Source organism: Equus quagga, chromosome 21 (assembly GCF_021613505.1).
Source record: "Equus quagga isolate Etosha38 chromosome 21, UCLA_HA_Equagga_1.0, whole genome shotgun sequence".
Lineage (NCBI taxonomy): Eukaryota > Metazoa > Chordata > Mammalia > Perissodactyla > Equidae > Equus > Equus quagga.
The window spans coordinates 36,819,769-36,835,709 of NC_060287.1; the positions used below are offsets into that span (position 1 = coordinate 36,819,769).

The following is a 15,941-nucleotide window of genomic DNA, read 5'->3' on the forward strand; positions in this document are numbered from 1 at the left end:
CCACCTCCATCATCACCACCACCACCACCACGACCACTGCCACCACCACTACCTCATCTCTGCCATCATCACCACCATCACTGTCACTTCCACCACCACCACCATCACCACTACCACCACCGCTATCACCACTCCCTCCACCTCCACAGTCATCACCAACATGGACATCATCAGTGTCCTATCACACAGTCCGGAAGCGGATGCCATGGAACAACCACAGAAGCCTTCATTGGCTTTACTCTTATTAGGAGATAAGCCCATAAAAGAAAATGGTTTTCGTGTTATAATTTTTCCAACGTACTATTCGTTCAAAGCAGAAAGAAAGATCATACCTGAAAGATATAAAATAGCATCAATTCTGAAAGATCTCCAATATGTTTATGCTTAACAGCATGTTAGTCTGCCTCCAAAGACCTGTGCCCGAGTCTGTGCTCAGTGCCAACAAGGGGGGCTGCGTGGCTCAGTGACACACACACTCTCATGCAGCCTGGCCCCAGAGCGGGCCCTCCCCTGCATCCACTGCCCCAAGTCCCTTCCTCTGCCCCGTCTCTGCCGTCTGGACCGCCTCCTCCACATCACCTATTCTTCTCTGTGATCACATTTCCTCTTGCCCTGCTTCCCACGCCTCTTTCTCCCACGAGAGACTGCCTCGTCCAGGAGGGCGGGGACACACTCCGTCTGGCTGGCGCACCCGCGCTCGCTCATCACGAGCAGGTGCTCACTATGTACTTGTCTGAACCAACACAGAACAAAACGACAGTGAAATGCTCAAAGGAATGACCCAGAGGGAACAGGCGACAGGCTGGAGAGACAGAAGGGACAGGACGGGGCCAGGCCGCAGAGACCGGGCAGCACTTCCTTCTGCCTTCGCCTGCCAGCCTCCCCTCCAGGATGCCACTCTGCCTGGGTGGGCGTGCTGGAGAACGGGTGGTGGGTCATCACTGCCCCAGGTTCAGAGGCACAGCACGAAAGGGTGACTGTGCACAGTGATCAATTAGGATGCGATCATTAACTCCCGTGAAAGGACCCGCTGGACGAAAGCGTCTGCCGGGCGCCTCCCTGTGCACCAGCAAGGCCTCTCTCCCCACCTGCAACGCTTATTGCACGGCCAGTCTGCAGAAATCGACTTGCACACTCTTGGTTTAACACATGTAACTACAGAAAGCCTTATGGGAACAGAAATCGCTCAAGCTCCAGACTCGTCCTGTGCCGCCAGGTCAGTCTGTGGTGTCTGCTCTGAACCCTGAGACCCTGGGGACACTGTGCTTGCTGACACTGAGCAGCCGAGTGGACGCTGATGCCCCATGCTCCTGCTCCCCGACTTTGTTTTCCCACATAAACACACTAACTGGCGACTAGGGGAAAATGGAAGCAAGTACGCAGAGCTCCGTTTGGGGTATCCCAGCTCCCCATGTCGGACCCCACAGAGGACTGGAGAGCTGGTGACTGCCTGAACCGCCGGAAGGGGACCTGATCGGACTGCAGAGGAGAACATGGCGAGGTTCCGGAAGGAAAAGATGCACCTATCATCCCCAAATTAAGGCAGACTGTGCTTTTATAATTGCAAAGGTAATTCATGTTCATTAAAGGAAATTATTGAAAACGGAGAAAAATACAAAGATAAGAAATTACGCATAACTTCAACACCGGGAGAAAACCACTATGTAAGGTTTCTTCCTTTCTTTTTTCTACCTGAATCCGTTTATTTTACATAGGTGAGTGCTGTACTCACACACACGAGTATGAGGTATGTCCTACACGAACAATACACCCACTGTGTATATTGCTTTTTTGCAGTAAGTATTTCACAATTTTATTTAGAATTCTCTGTGAACATGTTCGCATAGTCAAACACATTGCTAAACTGCTAATTTAATCACATTCCTCTTACTGGATGTTGAGGGGTCCAAAGGACCAGTGATAAATGGTAAATGCCCTCCCAGAGGACATCCAGCAGTAGAGGGCCTGGCTCACCCCAGCCAGCACGGTCCCTGAGTCTAAACTGTCCGGCTGATCCGACAGACAAGGGCGGCGCCTTCCACCACTAACGTCCGCATGTCCGCCATGCAGTGAGGCTGGACGCTCTGTCCTGTTTTTAACCTCGCGTGTCCTCTCTCGTGAACCGTCTCTCCTTGGACACACTGGGCCCTTCCTGCTCTTCTCCGTGAACGGTTGCTATCTTTACTATTCAGTCTGTGTCTGTCGACGACAGTCATACCTCACACATACTTTTCAGCTTGCCCTAGTTGGTTCTTTGGACCTACAGAAGTTCTAAGTGTTCCGTTGCTCGCGCAGTGATGTTTTTGGTTAGAGCTCTTCCGTTGCTTTCCTGCTTGTGATCTGACAGTTCTCTACCTGCATTTTCCTCTGGCTGTGTTTTCCAGTTTGCTTCTTTTTAAGGTACAACTGAACTATTTAACGCCAGTACCTTCCTTTACAACAAGCTTCCGGCTAAGCTAGGGTCTGCCTGCCTCTACAATTTCTCCCTCTCGGTCCTCAGCGCCACCCTGTCGCCGCTGGCCCCCAACACCAGGTGGAGGTTCCCCATCCTGCACGTTTTATGAGTTACTCCAGAGGGGTCAACGGGGCAGGAGGCCAGGGGTGTACTTCTGTCTTGCTGCAATTCCAGTGAGAATATAACTTACAATCTTTGCAAAAAAATATGTTTGAGGCTCTTCATTCATTTATTCAGCACCTCCTGTGCAGGCACTGAGTCAGAGGGAAGGGAAGACCCAGGCCCTGCTTGAGGGATCCCGGGTCTGCAAAGGGAGACATACCCATGAGCCAGTGTAGTGGGGACTCCAAGAGGCAGAAGCAGGCACTGGGCCGAGGGGCCGAGGGGCTCAGAGAAGGACCTGTGCCCACCCAGGCTTACCTCTGGGTGCTTGCGCCGCATATGTCTGCTCATCGAGGCCCTGGTGGACACCTTGGTCCCGCACAGCTGGCAGCTCTGTGCCTCCACCTTGTCGTGGGTGAGCTGCACGTGCTTCTGCAGCATGTACTCGGTGACGTACTTCTTGTCGCACACGGAACACGTCCACTGCTTGCCCACTTCCCACACACACAGGGGGAGAAAGCGACAAGCACAGGTCATGAGTGGGGTCGTCCCACAGCCCGCAGGACAGGCGAGGAGGGCGCGCTCTGCACATGCCACAGGTGTCCTCCGCCAGGTTGGCCACGGGACCCACAGCACCGGCCAAGACAAGTCTGAGAGTGGCTTCTCTCTCACAGAGCACGGAGCCACGTTGCTGCTCCAATATTGGAAAATTCAAGAACGGATATTTCAAAGTTGTGGTGGGCTCATTTTTAGGGGGCGAGGGACCACCATTAAGGCAGGACAGCAGCACAAACTCTACAAAAGTCTACAATACAGAATCGCAGCATGGTTGCTCCCACCCTGCACGCCCGGACGGCCTCAGGGAGACCACGGCGTGGGGTCCGGAACCTTCTGCTTACCTGTGTGGATGAGCTTGTGGGTCTCCATGGTGTTTCTCTCACTAAAAGTCTTTCCACACAATTCGCACATGAAATCTTTGATCCCTGCAGAAAAAGGTGCCCTTCATTTCACGTGTTCCGTAACTGTTTTAATTTAACTACACACAGAAGCTGCCTCATCCTGGACGTGCGTCAGTCCGCAGAGGCTGCAGGGGAGGTAAACCGCCGGGAGACCAACAGGCAGTCGACACTCATTCTCACGCTCAACCAGAAAATCGTAGCTGGGAAACTGTCCCCTCCTGCCGGCGACCGGCGCAGGTACAGGCCAGGGCCCACGGGCCTGCCGGAGGCTCAGCCAACAGAACCTGAGTCAACGAGCTTGACTCTGCACAGCTCACAACAAGCGAAGGCAGAGCCACGCTTACGAGACTTTTAAGGTTTCGTCAGCTTCCTTCCAGTCCTGAGCATTCAAACCAGTCGCTCAGTCTGGGCGATCAGCCTCTTGCCTGCAACTGGGTGAGCGAGCATCGAGCCATTGGTCTGTGTCAACCCCCAAAGTGACAAGATGGTGGACCCTTAGAATGTGTTTTAAACAAATGTTCCCAAATGGAAACAAGGCAAGCGATTGTTAAAGTCCACTTAACTCAGTACTGTGAGTATTTATCAAGCCCCACATACGCACAGGGCCCTGGGCCCACAGTGGCTCGCGGAGGGACAGACGGACGGAGGCCTCGACACCCAGCAGCTGGTGTGTGGCAGGCAGAGTATGGAGTGCCACAAAACCCAGAGGAGGCATGTGACCCCGTCCACGGGAGCAAGAAAGCTTCCCAGAAAAGGTGAAGTGAATAAGAGACGAGCTTCCCCAGGGAGAGGAGGGCAGACCTAGCTCACAAAGACCCAGGGACACTGGGGCCGGCACTCCGGGGGAACCCAGAGCAGACCTGCGTGGTGGCCTGGACAGCCTGGGGACAGCGAGGGAGGTGGGAGCACAGGTGAGCTGGGTCAGGCAGCTCCCATTTGGGGGAGGACACAGAACCAATGTAGAGACCCCTGACAGAAATTTCAGACTCGGACACCACTCCTATCACCAGGGGTAGCCTTCCTTCAGCTCTAGTGTCTAATTCTCTCTCTCACACACACACGTTTATCCTTACAGAAATGTGTCATAAAAAATGAACTCGCACTGGTTGCACAGGCTGCTTTTCCTCCTAGTGTATCAGGAACTTCCAGGTAAACTAACGTATACACCTCATGCTCTTAACAGAGGCAGGGTTCTTTTTGGTGGATACACCGCAATTTCACGACTGCCCTATTGATGGACACTTAAGATGTTCCAGCGTCTTCTGTCCCAGACCATGCCATGATGACCAGCTGGAACATGTCTCTGGGCCCCTGTCTGATCATTTCTAGGGCACACGTTCCTGCAGGAAAATGGCCGAATGGAAGGTAAGCACAGCGAAGACCTGGCAGACCTCGCAGAACGCCCGCGGCGGCGAGCGGGGCAGTAGCCCAGGCTCCCATGCGCGTGCGCAGTGATGGTGTGACAGCGCGCGCACCGGGAGGGGAAGCGTCCTGAGAAACGGGCTGCGTCCCCACTCCCAGCAGAGGCTCACTCGCTTGGGAAACCCGGGGCTTCCCTGGAGCTCAAGAAAGTGGAGAGCAGCGGGGCGGAGGCAGGAGCGCACGGCCGCGCACTCACCCGTGTGGCGCTTGTAGTGCTTGAGCATGTTGACCTTCTGCGCGAACTTGCGGTGGCACTCCTTGCACTCGTACTCCTTGATGCCCTTGTGCAGCTTCATGTGGTGGCGCAGCGCGTGCTTGGTCTTCATGCCTGCGGGGACAGGAGCCGTGAGCGCGCCAGCGGCCCCGCCCTTCCCTAGAGCCACTGGGCCCCATCCCGTGCCCTGGACCTGCACAGCGCCTGCGCCCCGTTCCGCGCCGCGGACCCTGCACAGTGACTGCGGCCCGTCCCGCGCCGCGGACCCTGCACAGTGCCTGTACCCTGCCCCCCGCCCCGGACCCTGCACAGTGTCTGTGCCCCGTCCCGCGCCCTGGACCCGGCACAATGCCTGTGCCCAGTCCAGCGGACCCCGCCCAGTGCCTGCGCCCCGCCCCGTGCTGCGGACCCCGCACAGTGCCCCGGACCGCGCACAGTACCTGTACCCCGCCCCGAGCCGGGGACCCTGCACAGTGCCCGCGCACCGCCCTGCACCCTGGACGCCCCAGTGCCCGCGCCCCACCCCGCCCCCCGGGCCATGCACAGTGCCTGCGCCCCACCCCGCCCCGCGGACCCCGCACAGTGCCCTAGACCCTGCACCCTGGACCCCGCATAGTGCCCGCGTCCCCCACTGCACCCCCCACAAAGTGCCCGCGCCCCGGACCAGAACAGTGCCCAGGCCCCAGACCCTGGGGCAGGCCCAGGTCTCGGTGAGAGTGGAACCAGCAAAGAGAAGGACAAAGTGTGGGGGCTTGTCCGAGAAGCCCCCTCCACCAGCGGCGAGGCGGGCAGTTGTGCCTTCAGAGGTCCTCAGGGGTTACTGTCGACGTCCAGACAGCGCAGCTCATGGCTGCCCTCCCAGCCCTGACGGCCAGTTCTCACAACCACCACAGCTAGGGGTAAATTCTGAATGCTGCCACTGTGACCACGTCGAATCATCTGCTAAGCGGCCTACAAGTCTCCTGAGGGTTCCTGTTGATCTTGGTGACGCAAACGTTAATTAAGATTACGCATAAGGCCACTGGACATGACACTCTAGGTCTAAGCTGACTCTCCACCCACCTTTAGTTTAATGTAACAAAGCCAGCCTTTACCGACACCTGGAGAAGGGACGACCCTGGACCAGCATCTGAATTAGTGACTGAGGGCTCAGCCTAGGGAGACAGGCTAGGGGAGCATGCTGTGTGGGCAGGGCTCCGGGCAAGGGACACTGCGGGGCAGGGTGGGCAGCAGCTCGGGAGCAGAGGCAGATGGCATCCAGTCCCATGGGCCACAGGCCGACGACCCAGCCAAGAGGCAGTGGACAGGTCACTGCTACTCACCGCCACCCAGAAACTGACCTGGGGGCCTAGGTAGGGGGTGGGCGCAGTCAGACCACCGCTATTGCTGTCCTGAGGACAGCACTGGGAGATCTGCCATGCCTGAAAAGGGTCGTCTTTTCAGTGGCCATCAGTGCCCTAGCAGGTCACCTAGAAAACCACAGGACGAGTGACCGGGAGGTGGACGTCAACCAGCGCGTGGGGAACCGCTCTAGAGAACCAGCGTGGCTGAGCCAGCAGAGGGAGCAGGCGGCCCTGAAATGACAGTCTAGTCCTTACAGAGAGGTTCCTAGGCTGCCAGGTGGGGAGGACGTGGGTGGGCCCAGCATCGACTCTGGAAGAGCATTTTTCCCTTAAAAAATTAGTTTCAATCTTTTTGATTAAAAAAATCACACACACTCATAGTAAAAAAAACAAACAAACAAACTACAGGCTAAGTTAGCGCAGAGGATGGGGCTCCAGCCGTCCAGCCTTCCATGCCACCCGGGGCGACTGCTGAGTGCATTCTGGCCCAGCCCCCAGCAGTATCACCCCTGGACCCTCGGTGGCCCATGCTCGCCTGCGCGTCAGGCTGGGCCAGTACACACGGGACCATCAGTCTGCTTCAACGTACATACGACTCAGGGCTTGTTCTTGTTCATCAACAGACACCTGAGCTCCTACCACAGCCACACTGTTCCAGGCACCAGAAGGCAAGCAGGGAGCCAAGCAAAGTCCCCAGCTTCATGGGGGAGGGACACACAAACCAAGGGAGGGACAAAGTGTCCCATGAGAAGGCATGAAGAGAAGCAGGAGAGAGCAGGAAGGAGGGAGTGGAGGTAGCAGGGACGCTGGCTCTTCAGGGGAGCCCCTCAGATGAGGCATCTGAGAAAGTGACCTGTAAGACTTGTGCGAGGGGCCATAGCTACTTGAGGGAGCAGCATTCCTGGCCAGGGAAACAGCCAGTGCAAAGGCCCTGAGGCCACTGTCATCAATCCCTCAGTGCTTCAAGCTGTTCTCTGACACACACAGTGCTGCCGTGGATGCTCATACACATCTTTCTGCTGCAAAGAGATTTTGTGCTGCAAATAAACAAGACACATTTCTAGCTGCAGCTAACTTTGCCCAAGCCCACCCCAGCCGTACTAATTCACACTCCCACCCAGAGTCCATGCGCGTGCTGGCCTCCTCCTCGCCAGCACCGGCTGCTCCCCCAGGCTGTGCCTGGCACAGCGGCATCTTGGCTCTGACCCTTGATGGGATGGTCACTTCAGGGCCCGCACCCAGTGAGTAACTGTCCGGAAGGGAGCTGGTCCTTACTGTCCTGCAAGAAACGAGAGCTCCCCTCCTCTGTGCACCTCAGATGAACTTATTCTAAATCCCCAAAATAAGACCCGGCCATAAAAACAGAAAATGCACAGAAGGAAAGACACAGCAAAGTTCAACCCCCACCTGACCCCCCACAGCCCTCGTTGGTGACATTCATGTTTCTCTCTCCATTAAAAAAAACATCTGTGAACAGTTTCAAATACACATGGCTGCTGCACGGTGGAAATTTTAAGGCTCTATTGGGATTTTGATTCAGCTGGCATCACATTTACAACTTACTTTGGGGAAAACAAGTTTGTTTTGTTTTCGGTGAGAAAGATCAGCCCTGAGCTAACATCTGTTGCTGGTCTTCCTCTTTTCGCTTGAGGAAGATTGTCACTGAGCTAATATCTGTGCCCATCTTCCTCTCTTTGGTATGTGGGACATCGCCACAGCACGGCTGGATGAGCAGTGTGTAGGTTCGCGCTCAGGATCTAAACCCACAAACCCCGGGCTGCTGAAGCGGAGTGCACGGACTTCAGCGCTATGGCACGGGGCCCGCCCTAGTATTTTTTAAATACTTAGAATTCCCAAACCTGGAAAGGGCAGGCCCATTTTCTCTCTCTAAAGACCTGGTGGTTTCCTCACACAGGCCACACAGCTGTCCCACCAAGATTCGTGAGTATTTCATGGGACGTGAAGTGATTTTGATAAGATATTTTCAAAGTGATTTTATAAGATTTGATTTTGACAAGATATTTTCCTGTGTGTCCTGGGCTACTGCTGCTGTACAGGAAACCCACTGGGCAGGGGACACGGGATCCCTACCACTGGGTGATGGGACCCTCATTACTTACAATGGCCTCTCACTTGAGTAAGTGCACAGTCAGGCCTAGAATTTCCAGGGAAAAATGTAAAGTAATGATATACAAGAATATTTCCTGCAACATCATTTGTAATAATAAAAGAGTGCACAAAAACCTTCAATATATAAATAAAAGGATCTGGTTACAGGAATCCACAAGATGGAATCCTATCAAGGTTTTGAGAGAAAAATTAGGGCAATATTTACCTGTTCTGATATGAAAAGGTCTCTGATGGGTTTTTAAATAAATAAAAAGCAAGGTGTGGAAAGAAAGCATTTGCTTGAACGTGCCAGTGACTGTCATATGAAAGCATAATGACAATACCAATATTTCAGGATTATGTGAAATAAATACGGTCACCTGAGTACGAATCCCAGCCTTTATTAAAGTATTCAGAATTCATGAAAGAAATCATGAAGCCAAATAGTAAGTATATTTTAAATATAAAAATGTATATATTATTATAAGATGTGGCTCTGACCTCAGCGCCCGCCCTGCCAGGCCCTTCGGGGGACCCAGGCGGGGTTTCTCCCTGCGCACCCGCAGGGGACGGCCGACCACACCTGTCCATCTCCAACCCTTCACCCCCCACCCCTGCCCTCCACCATCTCCTCCAGGCGGGGGTGGGGGGCAGGCAGCAGCCCTCAGGGAAGGGGCTGGAAGAGCTCGGGCAAAGGGGGGGGCAGCTGGGGCGTGAGCCAGGATGGCCCTCACTAAGATACAACACGCAGAGAAACTGCTGGAAATGCTCCCAGGAAACATTAACAATGGTTCTTTTGAGGAACTTAAAGAGCTCTGAGGTGGGATACACTTAACTTTATCTTACATGACCACCTGTGTTATTTAAAAAGAAACTTATTTTTGGGGGTAGGTGCCTGTGTTACTTTTTCAGTAAAACAATCTACATGCCGCACAGAGTTATTTTGGTGGACAGACAAGAAACTGTCGCTTCTGGGATGAGGGGCTGGGGAGGGGAGCATCTCACACTCTGCTTTTCTCAGCAGTTATTTATTTTAACTTTTAATTTTTAAATTTTTTTTTTTTTGAGGAAGATTAGCCCTGAGCTAACATGTGCTGCCAATCCTCGTCTTTTTGCTGAGGAAGACTGGCCCCAAGCTAACATCCGTGCCCATCTTCCTCTACTTTATACGTGGGATGCCTACCACAGCATGGCTGGACCAGCGGTGCCATGTCCGCACCCGGGATCCAAACCGGCGAACCCCAGGCCGCCAAGAAGCGGAACGTGCGCACTTAACCGCTGCGCCACCAGGCCGGCCCCTATTTTAACTTTTTACATGCAACCTTCTTTCGGCGTGCCAGGAGGGGTGACTCGGTGAGCGAAATGATGGAGCATTTGTGTCTTCTTCACCCTTTTCTGTTTAATTTTAAAAACCAAATAAAGGAAAAAATAAAACCTTTATGAAATATAAAATTCTTAAGAGAGCCGAACGGCAAGGGAGATAACCCCGGCCTGTGGCCCTCTGACCGAGGCTGGGCCTGCTGCTCCCCTCCGCGGACAGCCCCGCGGCCGCGCCACACTGCCCACCAAAGACCCACCGCTCCAGGTCTTCCAGACGGCTTGGGTTATTTTTTAAACAGAAATCGGGTTAAAATTCTACTGCATCCTGGGATTACGTTCTTTTATTTCACTTACTGATGGGAGATATTTTCTTAATAGGTTTACTATTATCTCACTTGATTAAAATAAACGTCACCGTCATGCCCAGTCACAGGAAGTCTCCATCTGAATACACAGCGGGTTCTAGTGGGGAGTGGTCAGCAGCCAGGATTCTGCATCCGCGGTCAGGCCACATGGTGCTTCTGACAAGTACTTTGGACTTTCAACAGTCATACGTTGCACTGTCTCCCTACTTTGAAAAAGACTTAAGGTGCCTTGAATTGACCACGTCTGTCTGCCCTCTGGGTTGCGTTATTTCCTCCTGGGTCCCTCCCTTAAGTACCTTCCTCACAGGAGTCTCCTTTTAAGTGACTGACAAGCCTGGGTCCCCTCACACTCGGCCGATGGCCCCTGCATGTTTTTTTCACCAGCCAGGCTCCGCCCACCCTGCCTTTGAAGCTCCGAGGGCTGGTGGCGTCCAGGCCTCTCCCGGGACCAGGGGCGTCTGGCCTCGTGCACGCACCTTTCCCGCACTCGGCACACAGGTACTCGCGGATGTTGTCGTGCACACGCATGTGCTCCTTCAGCATGTCCTTCCTGGCAAAGGACTTCCCACACTGCTCGCACGCGTGGCTCTTCACTCCTGAAACACACACGCGCCACAGCTTCAACCTGCGAGTTCCACGTCCGCGGGGACCGTGCAAGGGCCGTTAGCCGGGAGCCCCCCAGCCTCCAGCTGGAAGCACAGGCCCACCTCCCTCGACCCTCACGGAACCTTCTCTAGGTCCCCAAGGACCTAGAGGGGGTGAGGGGGCAGGAAGGGGCCGTGGTGGGAGTGGAAGGGGTGGCAAGGATGGGAGAAGTGGAGAAAGAGCAGAATGCCCAGGGAGGGGACGATGCGGAGAAGGCCTGGGGGGCGCAGGGGGCTCGGCCCCTCCCGCAGCTCGGCACCCGCGTCTTGCGGGGAACTCGGTACCTGTGTGGATGAGCTTATGTCGCTCCAAGTTGCCTATGCTGTTGAAGATCCGCCCGCACATCTCGCAGGGGTGAATGTACCTGAAAGCAGACACGAGCCTCAGGACGCGCATGGTCTCTGGGGGCCGGCCGCCGCACAGTCTGTCCTCCCCAAGCACCTTTATCGGCAGAGGGGAGGCAGAAGAGGTGCTACGTGGTGAGAAAAGACACCGAGCATTTAGCCTCCACAGTGGGCTGATCTGTGCCCCCTTCCAAATTCCCCTGTTGAAATCTTAACTCCCAGCACCCAGCATGTGACCTTATTTGGAGACAGGCTCCTCAGAGCTGCTCAAATGAGGTCAGAGGGATGGGCTGTAACCCAGGATGACTGGTGTCCTTATAAAAAGAGGAAATTTGGACACGCAAAGACATGCACAGACGGACGACCATGTGAGGACAGAGAAGATGGCCATCCCTAAGCCAAGGAGAGAGGCCTGGAAGAGACTCTCCCTCTGAATCTTAGAAGCTCTCAGAAGAAACCAGCCCTGCCGACACCTTGATCTCGGACTTCTGACCTCCAGGCCATGAGACAATACATTCGTGTTGCTGGGGCCGCCTGCTACGCGTGCTTTGTTACGGTGGCTTGAGCCACTACTCCAGCCTCTAACAGGACCCTTCACCCACACGCTGTGCCAACAGCACTGATTCTGGGCTGCAGGCAGATGTAGGGCCAGCATCCACAAAACCTAATTACCATGGGGAAAGAGGGTTTCTGGTTGTTCTGCAGGCGGTTGAGGTCACATTATCTTTGGGATACGTGACCCGCTTGTGCCGTGAGTGCAGGCAAGAGGGTGTGCAAGCTGGGAGGGAGGACTGAAGCAGCACAGAATCAACAAGGCAAGTGCGCTCCCCAAAGCCCTGGCCGCGGGCTCCCAGAGGAGACGGGACTGTCTCGCTGGAGCATCTGCCACTCGACAGGGAAAACCGCCCTCCCTTGGGGCACCGCTGTACACCCTGGAGCCCAGCCCCGGGAGGCCTCACTTCTGCACGTTGGGGTCCGGCAGGTTCTCGCGGTGGATGACCATGTGGGCGTGGTAGGTGGCCTTCAGGGCGAAGCGCCGGTGGCAGATGCTGCAGCCGTGGCCCTTCTCCTTGTGCACCTCCATGATGTGCTTCAGGTACTCCTTCCCCCGGCCGAAGGTGAGCTGCGGACGGCATGCCGTTCACACCACGCACGGGCCGTCCCCGTGCTGAGGACAGCGCTGCCATGCTGCACCATGGCCGGGACACTGAGAGCCCACTCCCTGGGGAGAAGGGGAGAGCCTCCCAGGGGCAGGGCCAGGCCGGGCAAAACCGCGAGGTGGAGGGAGTCCAAGAAGTGGACCGACCGCCTCCCCGACCTCCCCTGCAGACCGGCCGGTGCCCTGAACCCTCCGCCTCTCCGCACGCCTGACCTCCCTGTCCCTCACCCATGCCCGACGTCACGGACAGGTGCGCAGCCAGCTGCCCTGACGAGCACGCAGGTGCCAGCGCTCACGGAGAACATGGCCCCTGCACTCACGGGGCGCGCACCCTGGCAGCCCGAGTCGGGAGCCACGGCTCCAAGAGCAGACTGCTGGGAACTGGGAGCGCGGCTCCCCCCAGACACAAAATCAACCCTGCCCAGCAAGGTCCTCTGCGCAGGGGGCAGCGCTCCGGGCCGTGGGCAGGAGGGGAGGAGAAAGGAGAGGGGGAGGAGCCCCGCCAGGGATGAGGCCCCCCGCCCCGGTCAGCCACAGTACTGTGTGTGGACCTGTTGGGAGGCTGCTCTGAGAGGGTGGTCCGTGTGACAGCAGCGACACTCATATTCACCATCCCTCAGGGGCCACGTGACATGGGATGGCCTTCCAGGACATCTGTGGCCAGGGAACCTGGCCGAGGCGAGTGGGGCCGCCCGCCCCCGCCTGATGGAGCCCGAGCCTCTGCAGGTGTGGTAGCTGAGCCGGCGGTCAACGGCAGGGTGGTCAGGGGCGGGTGGTCACGCTACCTGACACCTCTTGCAGCTGTACTTGTGAGGCTCCGAGTCTGCACTCTCGTCAGAATTGTCATCGTTTTCCTCCGAGGAGATCCCGATCTTGCCAATGAACTCCTCCCTCTGGTGGTCATCCATCAGCGCGATGTCCTGGAACACAGTCACCACGTCCCATTTCTCACCTGCTCCAGGGGAGCCTCAATTGGTTATTTATGCCGCAGCGACAGCGAGGTTCGCCCACGTGCAGAAGGCAGCGCCTCTCCGATGCACACCAGTCCCACCCAGCTCCCACTCGTGTGCCCTGCGGGACAGACCCTGGGCCAATGCCCTGGGGCCACCTCTGCACACCCCACTGCCCTGATGGGAAAGCCGCCAGGCCCGGCTTGCGTTCAGATCATTCTGTGATGCCCACCGAGGGGTGAGGGCAGGGGCAGCAAAGGTGACAGAAGTCCCTGCCCCGTGTCCCTTGGTTTGAGCTGTGCACTTCTCAGACTTAGGAATGCCTAGCTTCCAGCCTCGACTGTGGCATCTGTCAATGGGGCCAGATCAATGGTCTCTAAGACCTCTTTCTATGCGAGCTGGCTAGGATGGCCCCGAAGTTCCATTTACTTCTCTGGAGAGGACTGCAGGAAACACTTCAATATTCATTCCACAGGCTAGAAAAACTTGGGGAGGAGCAGCTGCGTGGGGGGCTGGCCTGGGAGCTGAAGAAGCAGCACTTCACGGAGTCAGAGGTGGTGTGTGGACCAGAGGGGTTGCTACGTGGGGCAGCTGATCCCCTTAGCAACTTAGCAACTCCTCCCGGCAGCTGTGGGGGCCTGCCGTCCACTCTCCTGCCACTGCCCACGTTCCAGCCGAGGCGGCCAGGATGCGCAGCAATGCTGGCCAAGTGTCATTTCGAGCAAAACTTACAATTCTGGGAAGGGCAGAGGGGTTTCCTTGGGAAATCTCACTGTCCTGAAGCACAGAGGTTTTCACAAAGGCCTACTCCTCCCTTTCTTCTCTTCTACCGCGTCATCTCGACTCAAACTGAGTCCTTTCTCTATTTTCCATTAGCAAAGACACGGCAATATCCTTCGGAAAGAGCAGGGCTCAAGGAGGACAAGGATCTGGCTGGAAGCCACGCGGCCCAAGGCACTCAGACCTGCCAGGTCCTTGGTCTACTTGAATCCGTGTGGAAACCCACTTTCCTTGCAGGTCTCAGGGCTTCCCTTTTACAGAGAGAAGTGGGAGCTCAGAAAGGCTGCAGGACTAGAGCCCAGCTGGACTAGACCACTGGGACTAAGTCCCTCCCCTGAGGCTCTTGGCCCCTCCTGGGCCCTTCCTTCCACCCCAGCTTGGTCCACATGGCCCACACTCTCCTGCCTCGCCCCCCACTCACTCTCCTGCCTTGCCCCTGCTTTCCCTCCTGCCTCATCCCCCACTTATTCTCCTGCCTCACCTCCCCACTTTCTCTCACACCTGCCTAGCGAAATCCCGAGCTGTGCCCGGGGCTGCCCGAGAACAGTACTGAGCTGCAGGCAGATGTGTCTGGGGTGGGTGTTTCCCATCTTCACTTGGGCCTCGGCACCACCTGTCATTTCTTTGTTTTTTCCCTCAACCGGTATTTCTTCTGCTCTTAATGGCGACCCCGAATCCTCGCTGCCCCGGCCAGCTCCCTCCAACACCTCCTTTTCCTCAAAGCCAAGGAGGGAAGCAAATGCCACTCCATATCCTTGTTCCCTCTCGCGGGCAGCACCGAGCATTTGGGAGTTGTAACACGAGCCCTGCAGGGCTGCGTGAGACGCAGCAAACAGTCCTGAAGACTCATCTGAGGAGAGGCAACGTGGCCAAGCTGACAACTGTTTGAGGATGCTGACCCTGGGGCCCGCCACGCCTCCCCGTGAGCCACCCGGGAAAGGACCACGCCGGCCGACACCTTGAAGTGGACGTGGATGTGGTCCCTGAGGACGTCCACACGGAAGAACTTGCGCCCGCAGATCTCACAGGTGTACTTCTTGTCGCCGTGGGTCAGCAGGTGCTTGTTCATGTTGCTCCTGCAGGAGAACACCTGTGGGCAGAGGGACCGGGACAGGAGGCAGCCGTTCACCATTGGGCTTTAGTCTGATAAACACGACTGGGCACAAAAAGTGCAGCAAGTTGCCCCCAAAGTTAAAGTCCCAACAACTCCTGAGTGTCTGAGACCCACACATCGTCACTCGGTGTTAGAACCCTGATCACCTGCGTCATCATTTAACTATGTGCTCACATTACAATACAGATTTATAGGCGAGAGCGTGGGAGACGAAGGAGAGGGAGCAATTCTCAAGGAACAGAAGGCTAATGCTTTCGTGGGACACTTCAAGGTTTTCAGGTGACTTGGGGCCAACAGCCCTGGGAGGCTAGGTGGGAGGATGACTCAGTGGGGGGAGATGGGCTCCTGGGGAGGGACAGAGGCAGGAGGTGCAGCCAACACCTCAGTTTCCCGAGGCAGACTGGGCTGAAGAAAAGAAGTCACTGGAAGCCATGGAGAACTCAGTTTTAGAAACATGTGTGCTCTTTCACTACCTGCCTGGACCCTCCCTGAGTATCAGTGAGCATGTCGCAGAATAAAACGTGCTTGAATGTCAGCATGGAGCTGGTGGTGTCATGCACACGATCTCCCAAAGGCATGGAGGGGACATGGGGCCAGCACTGCCCCAGAGCCGGCGGGCAGCGGGCAGGATGACCAGGACACCTGGACACGGGGCACAGG

The 15,941-nt window shown here is 56.1% G+C and overlaps 1 protein-coding gene across 1 annotated transcript in view; it reads right to left on the bottom strand.

Annotated features, from left to right (window-relative positions):
• LOC124231507 (PR domain zinc finger protein 15) overlaps positions 1-15,941 on the bottom strand; it is a 74,837-nt gene that overhangs the window by 8,244 nt on the left and 50,652 nt on the right. The window contains exons 14-21 of the mRNA XM_046648321.1: positions 15,126-15,257; positions 13,223-13,357; positions 12,238-12,401; positions 11,219-11,298; positions 10,766-10,885; positions 5,135-5,266; positions 3,457-3,540; positions 2,876-3,051 (exon numbers count right to left, since the gene is read on the bottom strand). Coding sequence (XP_046504277.1) covers positions 2,876-3,051; positions 3,457-3,540; positions 5,135-5,266; positions 10,766-10,885; positions 11,219-11,298; positions 12,238-12,401; positions 13,223-13,357; positions 15,126-15,257 — 1,023 coding nt within the window. The remainder of the gene's footprint in view (positions 1-2,875; positions 3,052-3,456; positions 3,541-5,134; positions 5,267-10,765; positions 10,886-11,218; positions 11,299-12,237; positions 12,402-13,222; positions 13,358-15,125; positions 15,258-15,941) is intronic.